This window comes from Nerophis ophidion, linkage group LG04 (genome assembly GCF_033978795.1).
Source record: "Nerophis ophidion isolate RoL-2023_Sa linkage group LG04, RoL_Noph_v1.0, whole genome shotgun sequence".
Lineage (NCBI taxonomy): Eukaryota > Metazoa > Chordata > Actinopteri > Syngnathiformes > Syngnathidae > Nerophis > Nerophis ophidion.
Window position 1 is genome coordinate 34,326,350 of NC_084614.1, and position 18,153 is coordinate 34,344,502.

Below are 18,153 nucleotides of genomic sequence, written 5' to 3' on the forward strand. Positions count from 1 at the left end.
TTCCAAAACATTGATATTCCCCAGATTGGTGATATCTTGTCTGGCAACAAGATATTGGACTTTGTTATATTGAACTTTGAGTGTTTCTGGCTGAATATTGGACCACTCTCTATGGCAGAATTGGTAGAATTCACAATTCTATCCACTTTGGGCGGCCCTATTGTTTTGTTTGCGCTTTGAAGGACTGTTTGCAACATTTACACAGATGTCTAGAGGGCGATAACTTTCCAATGTATTTGGCACAGTATATCCCACCCTTTTCCGGCTTCTTGGCCATAATGACATAACTACATACGCACCTAACACATGCACGTGCATTACCTTTCGGTGTTGTTAGCTAATAGCGATTTGGATAGTTAGTATTAGCTGTCACTGAATGTATATTCTATCATAACAACATGACTGCAAATTGTTGGTTGCTTTTCATGGAGTTCTTTTGTATGTGTGTAGGCGTTCTCTTGCCTGTACGTGTTGACGATACAGGGTGAGCGACCGCCGTAAACACCAATCATTTTATCTGGGCTGGTAAAATTTTACTCCACAAACTTAGTAAAACCACTAATTATTAAATAAAATAGCTATGTTCTTGTTATATTCTTTGCTTTGAAAAATGTTACTCTTAGCCAGTTGCAAACTCCTTTAAGTGTTTTTATTTTATTTTGTATTCACTTTAAATTACACTTTTATTACATTTGTTTTCTCCTGTCCAGCCTTGGGACATACCCACCCAGAAAAAGTTTAATGAAGTCAGGCCTATTACTAATGGGTCAAACTTTCCCCATGACGCCTTTTTTGGCTATATGAAAATTGCAGAATAACACTTGTGAACGTCATTGAAATCCATTAAAAAAAAGATAACACTTTAAATGTTAAAAACCCGTATTCATCCAGACTGCGCAGAATGTGTGCTGTCAACTCGTCATGGTAATGTAGCATGCACGCTGCAACAGCTTCTCCCTGACTGGATGTGAAAAAAAATCTGCAGATTAAACTTTGTTTCTACTTTGATGTTGTGTCGATATTTGCACCTGTATGTCTAATTTGAGTGATTCCCTTAACATTAGACACAAATCTAAAACAAATTCAAAGTAGTGCGCCCAATTCTTGATTTCTTATCTCATATTTATCTGATATGTGGAAAGATATGTATCTTATTACTCTGGGGAGAAAAACATCAAAATCACTGAAAGCGCAAAATGTATCTGACATTCATGCCTTTAATAGGTGTTTTTTTAATTGGATTTGCTGATGGATCACAATGATTTCCTTCATCCAAATTAGGACATCTGAACCAGCGATCCCAATTTCTGCAATCAAGTTCTAAGGATCCAGTGTTTTGACTTTGGGTTGTCATAGTTGTTGCTGGTTCCATTATGTTTACTTTTACATCAAATACCTCCATGCAGTGTTTTCAATTCCAGATGTCATGTTGGGCTATAGGAGAAGAATTAGGTGAAAGGACAGGTTTCAGTAATACCAAGTTTATAAAACCTTTATTGATTCCATCTGGTGATTGAGTTATCGAGCAAATGTCACACAAATCTGAATTTCACATAGACATTGTACACAAAAATGTATGGCACCTTTTACCTTCTATTATTTCACAGGTAAATATTAATCTGTTTGATTCAAATGAGATTGTACTATAAAGATGGGCATTCAACTAAAAGTGTTGGTTTAAACTATAGGAAAGGTTAAAAAATGTGATTTTGTAATATTTTTAAGGGGATAGTAGAATTAATGTTCTAAAGCTTTCGAGCAAAATAATGCTGCCTTTAGGAGTTGTGTAGATGATTTTAGACCGCAATTCTACTGTAGTTGACACTGAATTAACAGCACCCCTGCTGGTTGCAGCAGAGTGATGCCTCAGTTGGGATTCATCCATCCAGCCATCCATGTTTCTAAAACTTGTCCCTTTCGGGGTCTCTGGGGTGCTGCAGCCAATCACAGCTCCACTTGGACGGAAGGCAGTGTACACCCTGGACAAGTTCCTATCACATTGCAGGGCTAACACAGATTCAAGCAACATAAATTCTGCACAACACTAAATCGATCATTGATTAGTATGCATGTGTATATAGAATTTGTATTATATCTGCAAGATAGTGATATCACAATACCAATTAAACAGAATTAGCCCGCGAGGGATTTTCTGGGTGCAATAATACTGACATGTTGTCGGAGATGACTAAAACTTTTGGCAGACAAAACCGTCAAGGAAGCACAATTGGTTTCCTCTTTGGAAGCAACACGACAGCAAACCACATTAAGCCCAAGGGGTAAAGTTGTGAATAACAAACACATCAATGCACGGTGACAATGCTATCAATTCTGCATGTTTGTCAGTGCACGGAGATGTAACTTTACCCTCTGTTGTGCCTCTCATTAGATTTACTCCTCTTCTCTGCTAAGTGCTAATACATTTTCAGTGCCGCTAGGTAATAAAATGTTGGAAGTTGGAGGAGTGGAGGTCTTTTACCATCGCAAAAACAAACACCAATAAACCTCCCCTCATCGAATCAGTGTCAACCTATATTTAACGACCTCAGCAGTCCGTCACTACTGGACTTACCGACACTGCGGGCCTTGTACCTCATTCTGTCTCGTACAGTAGGCTCCAAATTAGTATTTTGCTCATTTTGTCAAAAAGTAATGGAAACACAGAACTAATTAATGCCTTGAGTTGCACCACACATAAATAATTGATGCCTTGAGTTTCAATGAGTCAAGAACACATAAACTTAGGGTAGAGTTTGTTTTTAAAGAACATGTGTAGTATATAAATACCTGGATTTCTATACGGAAAACACCATTCACTGATCAATATAAAGTCGTTTGTCATCAATAATGGTAAATATGGAAGTGAACAATTTTTAGCACAGACAAATAAAACATATACAAAGAACACTAATTAAATACAAAAAAAGGGCTTTGCAGGATGAAGTGAGATCTAATCACAGATAACAACAGCAAACCAGTTGGTGCCAATTTTAATTTTCTATACACTAGTGTTACATCCCATCAGTGCAACACAAAAATGGTGAAAAATCTGAGGTATGACCAATGCTGAGCAGCCACAAAAAGATCTTCAATCTGCCAAAAAAAAAACGGAATAAGGTAATAAGCTTACTTTAAGACAAGTGGTTCTTTTGTTTTTTGAATTTGAACAATTCACAGCTTTACAAGCCCTTTCCTCGGATAGCTGGTAGGGCACAACGATAAAATTGAGGCATCTGAAACAGATTTCCTACTGTAACTAATGAGAGGGAGAACCTAAAATGTCTTCACCAAAATGTCATTATCCTTTTTTGAGAAAAAAGAACTCCACTTGCTTCTTTCCACAGAGTATACATTCTTTGCTTACATGTTAGAGAGGGAGCAGAGAGTAAAACACACATAGGCCATTACTAAGGTGGTAAATAAACGGTCCGCTGTGTTTTGACACACATAGGTGTCTACTTTTTCCTGACGTGAATTTTTTTCAGTCCCCCCACAGTTTTAGGTCCAGATAATCACATACTGTACTTTCAGTGCAGAAAATCACAGGAATTATGGAATGGGAGACCAGAAGTCGAAGGCACAGAAGGGTGCTTCAGAAATGTCCATGCGAAGGGAAATTGTGCATCTATACAGTTTACCAATGATTCTGTGATGAAGATCTGGTACAGTACATCATGTGTAACAGTAGTCTATATCTGGGATCCCCCCTTCTCTATAACCTCTGTTGGTGCTTTGCCTTGCATTTGAAATATGGTTGGCACCTTTGTACATGCCAGTGCCATTAGATGGGAATATGGTGTGAATAATGTAATCCTCTTGTAGTGGTTTAGGTTGCATCGGCTGGCAAGCAGCCATTGGTGTCATCTGAAAGCCCGGTCCACGGATCTCTAGGATGGTATTGTCTTTCTTTGTGCCTGACTCTATGTAGTCATCATGATTCTTGCTTTTGCGGGAGGTGTTGCGAGTGTAATGGTCTCGGGAACACAAGTGCCCACTCTTATGTCCATACCAACAGATGATGGCAAATATAAGTGCTAATGATACAATTGCAGTGGCGCCACCAATAATCCCTGCCAAGGGCAGCACTGTCACATGCCGCGAATCACCAGCTTCCTCTTCCTCTAATGGGCTGGGATCAGAAGTTTCAGCTTTTGCACACACAAGAGCTTCGTCAGCGTCAGATTCTCCTGAAATCCCCCCTTTGCTCTCTGAGCTGGCAGGCATGGGCACCATACAGATGATGTAGCTAGAACGTGGTTGCAAAGAGGTAAGCAGATATTCTCGACGATCACCCCGTACCAGGGTCTCTGTGATTGAGCCCATGGTGTTACCTGTACCCAGTCGGAGCCAACTGAGCCTGAAGGAAGAGGTTGGTTTTGCAACACTCCAGGTGACACGAACACTGCTGTGTGAGAGAGGCTTAACATTTAGAGCCAGACTCTTCCCCACACCACTGCTGCTAAGAGTGTAGTCCAAGCCGGAGTCAGGCAGTCCAAGACCAGGTCGCTTAGAGCGCAGAGTGAAGAGTGATCCTTGGGGAGGTGTGTTAGTGGTAGAACTATCCGATCCTCCAACACCTGCTCTGTCTTTAGTCCCAGCTGTCTTCACCAACTCACATTCCTCCATCTCACTTGTGAGGTCTTTCAAGGCCATGTCTCTTACCCTGTCTGGCCCACGGCAGGTGAGACCTCTAACAGTGATTGAGTTACCACGGGTCTGTAACCAATCATACAACCAGCGCAGATTACAGCCACAGTGCCAAGGATTACCTCGTACCAGGAGCTGACCTAAATTATCCAGGTCTTTGAACAATCCTCGTGGCAGGGTGGTCAGGTTATTTCCAGAAAGGTCCAGCCTCTGAAGTCTGTGCATGCCATCCAAAGAACCTCGGGGCATGTGAATCAGAGCGTTCTCTTGCAGAGACAAACGCTGGAGGTGGGCACTGGGAAGGTTGACAGGAGGCGTCTGAAGGGCGTTACGAACTAAAGACAACTCTGTCAAGTTGGAGAGACGTGAGAATGTGTCATCAGCAATGCGTTGGTTTGCCAACAGATTCCCGTCCAGGACAAGACATCGAAGTGAGGAGAGGCCACGGAAGGCATGTGTAGGGATAGTGGAGATTCGGTTGTCATCTAGACGGAGTTCTTCCAGAGAGGCAGGCAATCCTGAGGGGATACTGGACAGGTGGTTGCGGGAAAGGAAAAGTAGGCGCAACCGAGGATTGTCTGCAAAAGCCTGATCCTCAATGCTGACAGTGGAAATAGAATTGTCGTCCAAGTGGAGCTTTTCTAGTAGCGGCATTCTCGCAAGAGCGCTACGTGGAATAGTGCGGATGTTGTTGTCTTGTAAATGTAACTCGCGGACCGATGGTGGCAAGTGCACTGGGAATTCATCGAGTTCATTATCATAAAGGTAGATGACGCGTACGGTAAGCTGGCGCTCCAAGGAAGTGGGAAGGCCCGGGTTGTTTATCTGGTTGTTTTGAAGATAGAGGACGGATGCGGAAGCAGGCAGTGAGGGGATAGCGCTCAGGCCACGATCATTACAGTAGATAAAGTCTTCATCACATCTACATACAGATGGACATATTGTGTCTATTTCTCCAATGTAGCCTTGTATTGTGGCTGCAGTGAACTCCTGAGAGCCAACACACAGTGCCAAGAAAAGGAAAAGCAATCGGAGTCGGGCCCGCAAATTAGCAAAACGATAAGATGCCATTGTGGTGACCTTGGATTTTTTCTTGATCTGATCTCTTCAAGCCTCAAATTGCTGCAGTGATGTGGACTCCTGTGACCTCGACCCTAAGAGACAAAGAGAAATTAAAGTTAAATTATACTCATTTATTCAGACATGTTATTCATTCCGTGTTTTTTGCAGTGTAATTTCAAGAGCTCTACATCACATTTGGAGGCTTGCGCATCATGTCAATTATTCATTCCAGGGGTCACAGCCTGTGGGCCATTTGGCATTTCGACTAGTAGCAAGATATATTATGGAAATCTTCAATCTTGAATCCTACTAGAAAGAACACTATACGAAAAACTTACGATTCAATTCAATTCCGTTGTTGGGGTGACGATTATCAATTAAAACCGATTTCCATGATACATTATTTGGTGAAAAAAATTATGAAGCCTTTTTTTTAAAAAACTAAAAGGTTTAGAGCAGTGGTCCCCAACCGCGGCCCGATTGGTACCGGGCCGCAGAAGAATTTTTTATTAATTTTTAATTGAAAAAAAAAAAAAAATTATTATTTTTTTTTTTTTTATTAAATCAACATAAAAAACACAATATTCACTTACAATTAGTGCACCAACCACAAAAACCTCCCTTTTTCATGACAAAAACGTCCCTTTTTCATGAAAAAAAAAAAGATTATTCCTTATTCATTAAATTGTACTACAGTGCAAAATATTGCTCATTTGTAGTGGTCTTTCTTGAACTATTTGGAAAAAAATATATAAAAATAACTAGAAACTTGTTGAAAAATAAACAAGTGATTCAATTATAAATCAGTGGCCTAGTGGTTAGAGTGTCCGCCCTGAGATCGGTAGGTTGGGAGTTCAACATTAGCAAAATGGCGGCGCGCATGGACGCGACGTTTCAGGCTCTCCCCTTAGGTGCATTGTTTTTATTGTTTTTATATAGTTTATTACTAGCCCAGTCAGCAACTTGCTGGGCGAAGGTTATGTACAGCCGAAACGATTTGTTGGAGATTGGATTGCGGTCTGAGCAGACTATTTCGGTGGATTTTACAAGCCGACACAACATCCCAGAGGAGTTAGCACGTAGCCCTGGAGCTCCATGGCTACTGTGCCCGGCGAGGAGGAGGCGGAGGCGAAGACGCCGTGGCCGAAGGGGCGGCGTGTTAGCCAGACTAAAAATGAACCCAAACAGACCACCGATACCAAGTCTATTCCTGGCTAATGCGAGGTCGCTCGCTCCTCTTGGTGAAGAGGACAAGATGGACGAGGTGAGGCTCCGTGTAGCACAAAACACTGTGATGGACAGCTGCGCCCTATTGTTTACGGAAACCTGGCTAACGTCCTCAATACCCGACGCTAGCATGGAGCTAACCGGTCACACAGCACACAGACAGGACAGAAACGCAGTGTCTTCCGGCCAGCGGCGTGGGGGTGGACTGCTAACCTACCTAAACGACAAGTGGACTTCTGATTCAAAGGTAGTTAACAGCCACTGTTCCCAAGATCTGGAATATTTTACAGTTAAATGCCGACCCTTCCATCTAGCCAGGGAGCACTCTGCTGTCCTGATCACAAACGTGTATATAGCTCTAGCTCTGTTGCACGATACAATCAGTGCACAACAGAACAAATATCCCGACGGCATCCACATCATAGCGGGGGACTTTAATCATGTCGACCTGAAAAAAGTGCTCCCCAAACTTCACCAGCATGTGAAGTGTGCTACGAGGGGAGCTAACACACTGGACAAAGTCTATTCCAACATAAAAAAAGGATATAGAGCCAAACAACTTCCCCAATTAGGCAAGTCTGACCACATATCCCTGCTCCTTTTGCCAGCTTACACACCAATAAGAAAAAGTGCTCCTATCACAACCAAAACGGTCAAAACATGGCCGGAGGGAGCCATGGAACAGCTGCGGGACTGCTTTGATACAACAGACTGGTCAGTTTTTGAAAACCCAGACTTGGAGCAGTACACAGAAGCAGTCCTGGGGTACATCAAACACTGCATAGACACTGTCACAGTGGACAAGCGCATCCGAGTCTACCCCAACAGGAAGCCCTGGATGACAAAAACAGTCCAGGGCTTACTAAAAGAGCGAGACAGTGCCTTCAAAGCGCAGGACCTGGCACTCTACAGTGCTGCCAGAGCCAATCTGAAGAGAGGCATCAGAGAGGCAAAAGCCGAACATAGGAGGAAAATGGAAGCCCACCTGCAGAGCAACAACACCAAGGAGGTATGGAAAGGAATAAAAGACATGACCAACTTCAGACCCAGTAACCCTTCGGCTGACGGCGACGCCTCTCGAGCGGGGGAGTTAAACAGCTTCTTCGCCCGATTTGAGAGAAAAACACCTGCAGCCGTCACAACAGTTCCACCCAACACCCACAGCAGCTGTACCCTTATACTGGAGGAGCATGAGGTGAGACGCACGCTGAAGGCAGTGAACCCGAGGAAGGCTACGGGCCCAGATGGAGTCCCGGGACAGGTACTAAGAGACTGTGCAGACCAGCTGGCCGGAGTATTTACGAAGATCTTCACGCAGTCCCTCTCCCAGGCCGTCATCCCATCATGCCTGAAGACCTCCACAATAATCCCGGTGCCGAAGAAGAACTCTGTCAGATGTCTGAATGACTACCGTCCAGTTGCACTTACACCTATAGCTATGAAGTGCTTCGAGAAGCTGGTACGGACCCATATCACCTCAGTCCTCCCTCCCGAGCTCGACCCACACCAGTATGCCTACAGAGCCAACAGGTCCACAGAGGACGCCATCGCCACAGCCCTACACTCCTCCCTGGGTCACCTGGAGACGGGGGGAAGCTACGTGCGGCTGCTTTTTGTGGATTATAGCTCGGCATTTAACACCATTATTCCTGATAGACTGGTGTCCAAACTATCAGACCTGGGTCTCTCGAACTCCATCTGCATGTGGATTAAGGACTTCTTATCCAACCGCCCCCAGAGGGTGCAGTTGGGTCGCCACATGTCATCAAGCCTGCACCTCAGTACCGGCTCTCCACAAGGCTGCGTGCTGAGCCCCCTTCTCTACTCCATCTACACATACGACTGCACACCTGCCCACTCCAGCAACTCCATCATCAAATTTGCGGAGACACCACCGTAGTGGGGCTCATCTCGGAGGGAGACGAGGCTGCATATCGGGATGAGGTGGAGAAGCTGTCGGATTGGTGCAAAGTCAACAACCTGGCCCTGAACACCTCCAAGACCAAGGAGCTGGTCATAGACTTCAGGAGGAAAAAAACGGACATCCTGCCCCTGATCATCAGTGGTGACTGTGTGGAGAGGGTCTCCGACTTCCGCTCCCTGGGAGTCCACCTGGCCAACGACCTATCCTGGAGCACCAACACCACGGCTACCATCAAGAAGGCACACCAGAGACTGCACTTCCTGAGAATACTCAGGAACAACCACCTCTCACAGGAACTGCTGGTGTCCTTCTACCGGTGCTCCATTGAGAGCATCCTGACCTACTGCATCTGCGTGTGGTTCAGCAGCTGCACGGCCGCAGAGAGAACGGCGCTCCAGAGAGTCATAAAGACCGCCCAGAAGTTAATCGGATGCCCCCTCCCCCCCCTGGCTGACCTGTACAACTCCCGCTGTCTCAGGAAAGCACAGAGCATCCTGAAAGACCCATTCCACCCCGGGCACAGCCACCTGGAACTGCTACCCTCAGGCAGACGCTACAGGGTGCTAAAAGCGAGCACCAATAGACTAAAAAATAGCTTTTACCCAAGAGCCATAGTAGCACTAAACAGGCACTGAGTGAGCACAATATGTCCATCATGTCCTCATGTGTAATGTTTAAATGTTTTTCTATTTTTTTGGACTACAATGTGAAATAATGTTTTATGTATGTATACATAGATACATCTGTCATCTCTATCTTATTTTTTTTTTTTTTTTTTTAATTTATTTTTTATTTATTTATTTATTTATTTTTTAATTTATACTACCATATTGTATATGCACCTTATGAGGAGCTGCTCCAATTTCGTTGTTCTTTGAACCTGTTCATTGCAATAATGACAATAAAACTCTATTCTATTCTATTCTATTCTATTCATTCCAAAGACCCTGGGGCGGCATAGCTCGGTTGGTAGAGTGGCCGTACCAGTAACTTCAGGGTTCCAGGTTCGATTCCCGCTCCCGCCATCCCAGTCACTACTGTTGTGTCCTTGGGCAAGACACTTTACCCACCTGCTCCCAGTGTCACCCACACTGGTTTAATTGTAACTTAGATATTGGATTTCACTAATGTTAAGTGCTTTGAGTCACTAGAGAATTGCGCTATATAAATATAATTCACTTCACTTCACTATAAAAAAAATGGGAGCCATTGCCTCCCTGCTTGGCTCTCAGCAGCAAGGGTTGGAATTGGGGGTTAAATCACCATAAACGATTCCCAGGTGCGGCACCGCTGCTGCCCACTGCTCTCCTCACTTCCCAGGGGGTGATCAAAAGGATGGGTCAAATGTAGAGGACACATTTCACCACACCTAGTGTGTGTGTGTGACAATCATTGGTACTTTAACAAAGATTTCTACACATAGACGTAATCATCAACTTAAAGTGCCCTCTTTGAGGATTGTAATACAGATCCATCTGGATTCATAAACTTAATTCGAAACATTTCTTCACAAAAAAAGAAATCCTTAACATCAATATTTATGGAACATGTCCACAAAAAAATCTAGCTGTCAACACTGAATATTGCATTGTTGTATTTTTTTTTCACAGTTTATGGACTTACATTCATATTTTGTTGAAGTATTATTCAATAAATATATTTATAAAGGATTTTTGAATTGTTGCTATTTTTAGAATATTCTTAAAAAAATCTCGCGTACCCCTTTGCATACCTTCAAGTACCCCCAGGGGTACGCGTACCCCCATTTGTCCTAGGGAACTAAGTAGTAGGGGTTGAATGACTTTAGAATTTTGACGTTGACTAGTCACTGATGACGTCATTCATATTTTTCCCCATCATAATTATAAGCATATGAGGAGGGTATGTTTTGCAACAAAGTGTATTTACTGGCAACACAAAAGCATACACAGGAATCACACACAACTGCAGGAACATCAACAAATCTTTACATTATGTATAGCTCGGTTGGCTAGAGCGGCCATGCCAGCAACTTGAGGGTTGCAGGTCCGATCCCCGCTTCCGCCATCCTAGTCACTGCCGTTGTGTCCTTGGGCAAGACACTTAACCCACCTGCTCCCAGTCCCACCCACACTGGCTTCAATGTAAAAATTTGATATTGGGTTTCACTATGTAAAGCGCTTTGAGTCACTAGAGAAAAAGTGCTATATAAATATAATTCACTTCACTTCATTTATCATTTAATTAACAACATAAAATTCATCCTGACCCTAAATTCCACAGTGTGTGTGTCTATCGCGGCCCACACAGATATGCTGCTTTGCAACAGCTGCGTCGCAACAGCTGCTTTTCCCTCACAATGTGTAAACCTTCACCACCTGTGCTGTCTGTCTTAGCATCTCATCTCCATGCTCTTTGAAGAAAATAGCAAAGTTTCTAGTCTTAGCAAATGTCAGCACTAAAGTGCAGCAAATCTGGGTTGATTAGGGTCTAACTTAACAGGTAGTACAGTCCCAGCTGGTTGATTTTCCGAATAAAAAGCTCTGCATTTTATTATATGTTAATTAGCAATGGTTAAAGCACAGAAATTAGGAAAAAGAAGATCAATTCAAGCGAGTCCAACATCTCTTCACCTTCAGTTGGATTTTCTGGCCATTGATTTAATTCATCCTACATAAAATTTTTCTTGCACAAAAGCGTGTCATTTCTGGAGGACATGTCAGTGTAATAACTCCAGTTATATTGCTTAGAGAGGGAGAGGGTCTAGCCGCGCTCAGAGCCGTGTATAAAGAGTGTATGGCCAGCAGGCTGTCTAACACGCTCCCGACGGCGCAATAAACGTAAAAATATACACAGAACGACCAACAAAACGTATTACCCTCTGTTTGCCAAAATTGTCATTAGCTTTGGACCAACAATTATGGAAAAATTGTGATTTTTGTGTAAAGTATTTTTTTAATCACTGTGCTTTATTCAACATACAGTGGCTATGGAAGGTATTCACAGCTCTTCACTTTTTCCACATTTTATGTTACACCCTTTCCATCCATTTTCTACAGTTAGTCCCTTTCGGGGTCGCGCATTACTCCAAATTTGAAAATCAATTTTTTTCCTCAAAGTTCAATACACAATACCACAAAACTGCTTAATTTTTTTTGGTAAACAAACATTTTGCAACTGTATTAAAAATAAAAGACTAAAACATCACAATGGCATGGTCATGCTGGACATTCAGAAGGCCTTTGACACCGTTAACCACGCTATATTGTTGGATGAACTCAGAGCTATCGGATTTGATAAAACCTCAACAAGCTGGATGCAATCTCACCTGGAGGGGAGGAAACAGGTGGTAGAGGTGAACGGCACTGTGTGTCCCCCCCCTCTCAGTAAGCTGTGGAGTCCCCCAAGGCAGTATATTAGGGCCTTTACTGTTCCTAATATACGTAAACGACATGTCATCAGCATGCGACTGTGAATTGTTCCTGTTTGCGGATGACTCGGCCCTGCTGGTATCCGGCAAGGACAAGTCACAGGTGGAACAAATCCTCAGTGCAGAACTTTGTTGTAATTGCACCTGGCTCGCTGACAATAAACTTTCCATATACTTAGGAAAGATGGAATCCATCCTATTTGGGTCCCACATCAACTTTAAAAAAGTCAATGACTTCACTATAAAAGTGGGTGACATTGTTATCGACAGGAAAGATGAGGTCACCTACCTAAGTTCCATTCTAGAAGCCAATCTTTCCTGTGATGAAATGGCAACCAAGGTAATCAAAAAGGTCAACCAACAAACAAGATTTCTCTACAGAATCTCCTGTCTGGTCAACAAAAGCACCTTGAAGATTCTAGCAGTAACTTTCGTTCAACCCTTTTTCGATTACGCTTGCACCTCCTGGTACCCCAGCACCTCCAAAACCCTCAAATCTAAACTCCAAACATCCCAGAACAAGCTTGTCAGTTTACTTTTAAACCTCCACCCCAAATCACATCTCACTCCTACCCACCTCTCCAAAGTGGGCTGGCTCAGAGTGAAGGACCGAATAAAACAACTTGCACTGAGCCTAGTCTATAAAATCCGCTTCACCTCCCTGATGCCGATGTACATGTCAAACTGCTTCCAGAACGTAAATGACCGCCATAACCACAACACCAGGGGGAGCTCCACAAACCACGTTAAACCCAGATTCCGATCTAACAAAGGTCTTAACTCATTCTCTTTCTATGCCACATCAATGTGGAATGCACTTCCAACAAGTGTACAACAAAGTGCATCGCTATCCTCCTTCAAAGGCGCACTTAAAAAACACCTCAAGGCAAATTCCACCCTAACCTAACACCCTCCCTCCTCCACATCCCACCTCCCCGGATTGTAAATAATCAAATGTATATACTTGTTCTTATGCTTTCTGAACTCAGTATGTTCTCTGCTCGCTGTAAATATCCTACCAAGTCAGACCTACACTGTTTCAATGTCCATTTCTCTGACGATGCAATTGTTGATGACTGAAGTACTGATTTCAACAAAACCTAACCCCCCACCCCCTCCATATCCCACCCCCTGATTGTAAATAATGTAAATAATGCAATGTATATACTCTGATGATTAACTTGTATGATGACTGTATTATGCTGATAGCATATATTTGTACCATGAATTGACTAACGTGGACCCCGACTTAAACAAGTTTAAAAACTTATTCGGTGTTACCATTTAGTGGTCAATTGTACGGAATATGTACTGAACTGTGCAATCTACTGATAAAAGTTTCAATCAATCAATCAATCAAATCAGATGTACACAGGTATCTACAGCCTTTGCCGAATACTTTGTTGATAGACCTTTGATAGGAATTACAGCCTCAAGTCTTTTAGAATAGGATGCTACATGCTTGGCTCACCTATTCCTCTTTGCAGCAACTCTCAAGCTTCATCAGGTTGGATGGGAAGCGTTAGTTTTCATTCTACAGTGAAGCATGGTGGTGGCAGCATCATGCTGTGGGGATGTTTTTCAGCAGCAGGAACTGGGAGACTAGTTAAGATAAGGGGAAAGATGTAGAAAAATGCAGGGATGTACAGTGACATCCTGGATGAAAACCAATGCTTCCCATCTTACCTGATGGAGCTTAAGAGGTGCTGCAAAGAGGAATGGGCAAATTTGTCTAAAGATAAGTGTGCCATTCTTGTGGCATCGTATTCAAAAAGACTTGAGGCTGTAATTACTTCAAAAGATGCATCAACAAAGTATTGAGCAAAGGCTGAGAATACTTATGTACATGTGATAAGGACAAGCGGTAGAAAATGGAAGGACATTCACATTGTCATAATGGGGTGCGTACATTTTTGAGGACAAATAAGAATGATTTTTTTTGGAATAAGGCTGTAACATATCAAAATGTGGAAAAAGTGAAGTGCTGTGAATACTTTCCCGATGCTCTGTATAATATAAATAAAAATGTTTGTACTTGAATTTTTTTTCATGTAAAATCCATAATTAATTGACTATTGGTTTGTTTGTAGGTTTGTAATCACAAAAATCCATAAAGCATATAATAATATGTCAACTGTGTATTGACTTGCATGTTTACACAGTAAAAAAAAAACTCAATTAAAAAAGATGTCGAATGAGGAAGTGCATCGTACGCATAGCTCCAGCTGTGGTCAGCTTAATGTTAGTAGCAAACATGGCACTCTGTAGTCATGTGAGTGCTTTTTGACTAATCATTTAGGAGATGGTCTGAAACCGAGTTGGCCACTCTGGCAGTGTTGGGCTAACTACACACAGCTGTGTGGCAGGAACAGCGAGCAGGCAGAAACTGGTGTCACAAACACAACACATTGATGCACTCTGTGGAGCCCCAGGGTGGCTACTCATCCAACGTCAGTGCAAAAGAAAAGACTATACAGGCAAAATTACATGATCAGCTACTCGTCAAACTCTTAAGTGACTATTTGACGAGTCTGTTTAACCCCTACTCAGAACTGCCAAAATAAATACAAAAAATTCATGCAATTTTACAATTATAATGAGTTAAAGGTAGTAGTTACCAAATGTAGTCACGTGATTAAAACATACTTCTGAGGTGAATACTTTGTGTCAACTCCATCTGCCGCCAGGAAAATTAATGTTGAGATCTCTGATTTATTCAAAAGTAAACAAACTACACAGTTAACGCCACTTTCACAGAACTCTTACAAATGGCGCTTGGCTGTCAGCCAGGCTTTGTCTGCCTATTCACAAGGCCAGTTACTACTTTTTACCTACAACAATGTTTTGGATCAACCTCTTCTTGCAGTAATTGAACCTTGCAGTAGTCATTATCCGGTGTCATTTAAGGCAAATATTTAGTCCCCCTAGATCTGTTTTGGCTTTCTCAGCATGCCGCACCATTGGTCACGCACCCTCGTATCACTTTGCCATGTTGTATCATACTGAATTAGTGTCTGAGCTGTGTTTGGGTTTGGCTGTCACTACGTTCCCTGACAATGGCTCTCTATGTGCGCAAATAGCAAGACAGTTCCCTGAATAAAGTCAGACCTCTAACTGCAAAAGGCCTTTTTGACTCCAGTGGTCTTGACTTTGCATTGGTTCCCACAGAGTGAACATTGAATCTTCAGACAAGTAACCCTTATCTACATTGAGAATTACACAATGATCATAGATATGAAGACTTAAGAATACGCTAAAATATTTATGAAATCCTGAGAGGCTACATGACAGCTGCAAACAGATGGCACCATTAGCCAGACAGCGCTGAAGGCATTTTTCATTATCCAGAGGGAAGACAATGTGCAATAGTTTATTTCCATCATGCAAGTGAGCCAAGGGCTAAAGAAAAATCTACATGACGAAGTTGAGTCAAATTTTAAAAGTACTGTATGATTCAACATGTTGATATTCTGTGTAGCGCGACTTGTGGAAACATTTGTAATTGAAATAATGTACTAAAGTCACATCTGGGGCGTTAGGATTTTCATTAGGTTAGGTCAGGGGTAGGGAACCTATGGCTCTAGAGCCAGATGTGGCTCTTTTGATGACTGCATCTGGGTCTCAGATAAATCCGAGCTGACACTGCTTAACACGCTAAGTAATGAATAATTCCGCTTGTAATCACAGTGTTAAAAGTAACGTTCAAAATATAAAACATTCTCGTGCATTTTAATCCATCCATCCATTTCTACCGCACCTTTTCAAGAAGTTGCGTTAATGGTAAAAAGTTATTTATTTATTATTGATTAGTGTGGGGCTTGCCCTCCTGGGGTTTCTTCAGACCACCAAGCACCGACATGAGAGCCTGTTACAGGGTTACAATATTGTTTTATTTTTCAATAAGTCTCTCAGTTGCTTTCCAGCAGTTGTCTTTTTCTCTTTGCTTCTCGCTCGCACTCTGGCTCCAGCCCCAACCCCGTCTCTCCTCCTGGCTGCTGCTTATAACATAGCGACAGGTGATTAGATAACAAGGCCCAGGTGGGCCGTCTACGCACCTATCGCTGATTTAAAGGCCGGTCCTGGCACACTCCGCTTCGCTGCAGGCCTGCAGGCCACACCCCCTCCACAGTTAGCTTCAGAATAAAAATGTTATTACAGAAAAAAACAGACTTATTATACCGTAGAAATGTTGGTTTTACTTAAAAATGCACGTGATTATTTGTGTTCAGTGTAAAAAAAATATTATTATATATGGCTCTTACGGAAATACATTTTATAATATTTGGCTTCTTGGATCTTTCAGCCAAAAAGGTTCCCGACCCCTCGGTTAGGTGGTTGTTTATTGAGTATATCATAGTCAGCTGCACATCATACATGTCGTACATAATATACATACATATCTCCAGTGAACAACCGTGTGCTCAATGGAAATATTATTTCACAAAAAAGAAAAGAAACTGTTATTAATTAAATAAAAAAGGTAATGGAAAGAAGTATAAACTTTTTGAATCCCCCCCTTTTTTACATACTTACTTCAACTAATATCCAGTTACCTCTGAACCACATTTTATCACATGTATCTTGATTCACATAACTTAATTTGCCCATAACAATGTGCTTACAATTCTCAATATATCATCAAAGAAGGTCATATATAAGTAATTTATACTCACATTCAAAATAGGCCTTGACCTCACTATACCGAACCAAAATGTTAGATTTGTAACATTTCTTAAAATGCTCAATTATTGAACAGTTTTTGAGTTCATCACTCAGGCTGTTCCATATTTTCACCCCACAGACTGAGACACAAAAACATATCCTTGTGCTTAAGTGCTAAAGCGTGTTTATATTTTGCCGTTCTTCTGAGGTTACACCCCACATCCCTTTCTATGAATCAATTTTGGATATTTGCAGGTAATTGATAACTTCTTGCTTTAAAGGGGAACATTATCACCAAACCTATGCAAGCGTCAATATATACCTTGATGTTGCAGAAAAAAGACCATGTATTTTTTTAACCGATTTCCGAACTCTAAATGGGTGAATTTTGGCGAATTAAACGCCTTTCTGTTTATCGGTCTTGTAGCGATGACCTCAGAACGTGACGTCACTGAGGTATATACAGCCGCCATTTTCATTTTCACATTACAAACACCGGGTCTCAGCTCTGTTACTTTCCGTTTTTTCGACTATTTTTTGGAACTTTGGAGACATCATGCCTCGTCGGTGTGTTGTCGGATGGTGTAACAACACTAACAGGGAGGGATTCAAGTTGCACCACTGGCAAGAAATCTGCCGCCAGACCCCGATTGATTGTGCCCGAGTGTCTGCACATTTTACCGGCGATGCTACGACAGACATGGCACAGAGATGTATGGATAACCTGCAGATGCATTTGCAACGATAAAGTCAACAAAATCACAAAGGTGAGTTTTGTTTATGTTGTTGACTTATGTGCTAATCAGGCATATTTGGTCGCGGTGTGACTGCCAGCTAATCGATGCTAACATGCTACGCTAATCGATGCTAACATGCTATTTAGGCTAGCTGTATGTACATTTCAAACTAGATACCCACATTTAATGCGAAACAAACACTTACCAATCGACGGATATAAGTTGCTCCAGTGTCACAAGATGCAAAAGTCCTGATTGTTTGGTCTGCACATTTTACCAGCGATGCTAATAAGGCAACCATGCTATGGGCCACTTCATTAGGTACACCCATGCCATGGCCGAGTAGCGTCAATAGCTATTCGCTCAATAGCTTCAGTTTCTTCTTCAATTTCGTTTTCGCTATCTCCCTCCATACTCCAATAATCTGTTTCAATACATGCGTAATCTGTTGAATCATTTAAGGCCGCTGATATCCGAGTCTGAAT

General features: G+C 42.3%; 1 protein-coding gene across 1 annotated transcript in view; it reads right to left on the reverse strand.

Annotated features, from left to right (window-relative positions):
* Positions 1 to 1,505: 1,505 nt before the first annotated feature.
* Positions 1,506 to 18,153, reverse strand: part of flrt1a (fibronectin leucine rich transmembrane protein 1a) — a 194,438-nt gene continuing 177,790 nt past the window's right edge. Inside the window, exon 3 of the mRNA XM_061897909.1 lies at positions 1,506 to 5,801. Coding sequence (XP_061753893.1) covers positions 3,673 to 5,718 — 2,046 coding nt within the window. The 5' untranslated portion in view covers positions 5,719 to 5,801 and the 3' untranslated portion in view covers positions 1,506 to 3,672. The remainder of the gene's footprint in view (positions 5,802 to 18,153) is intronic.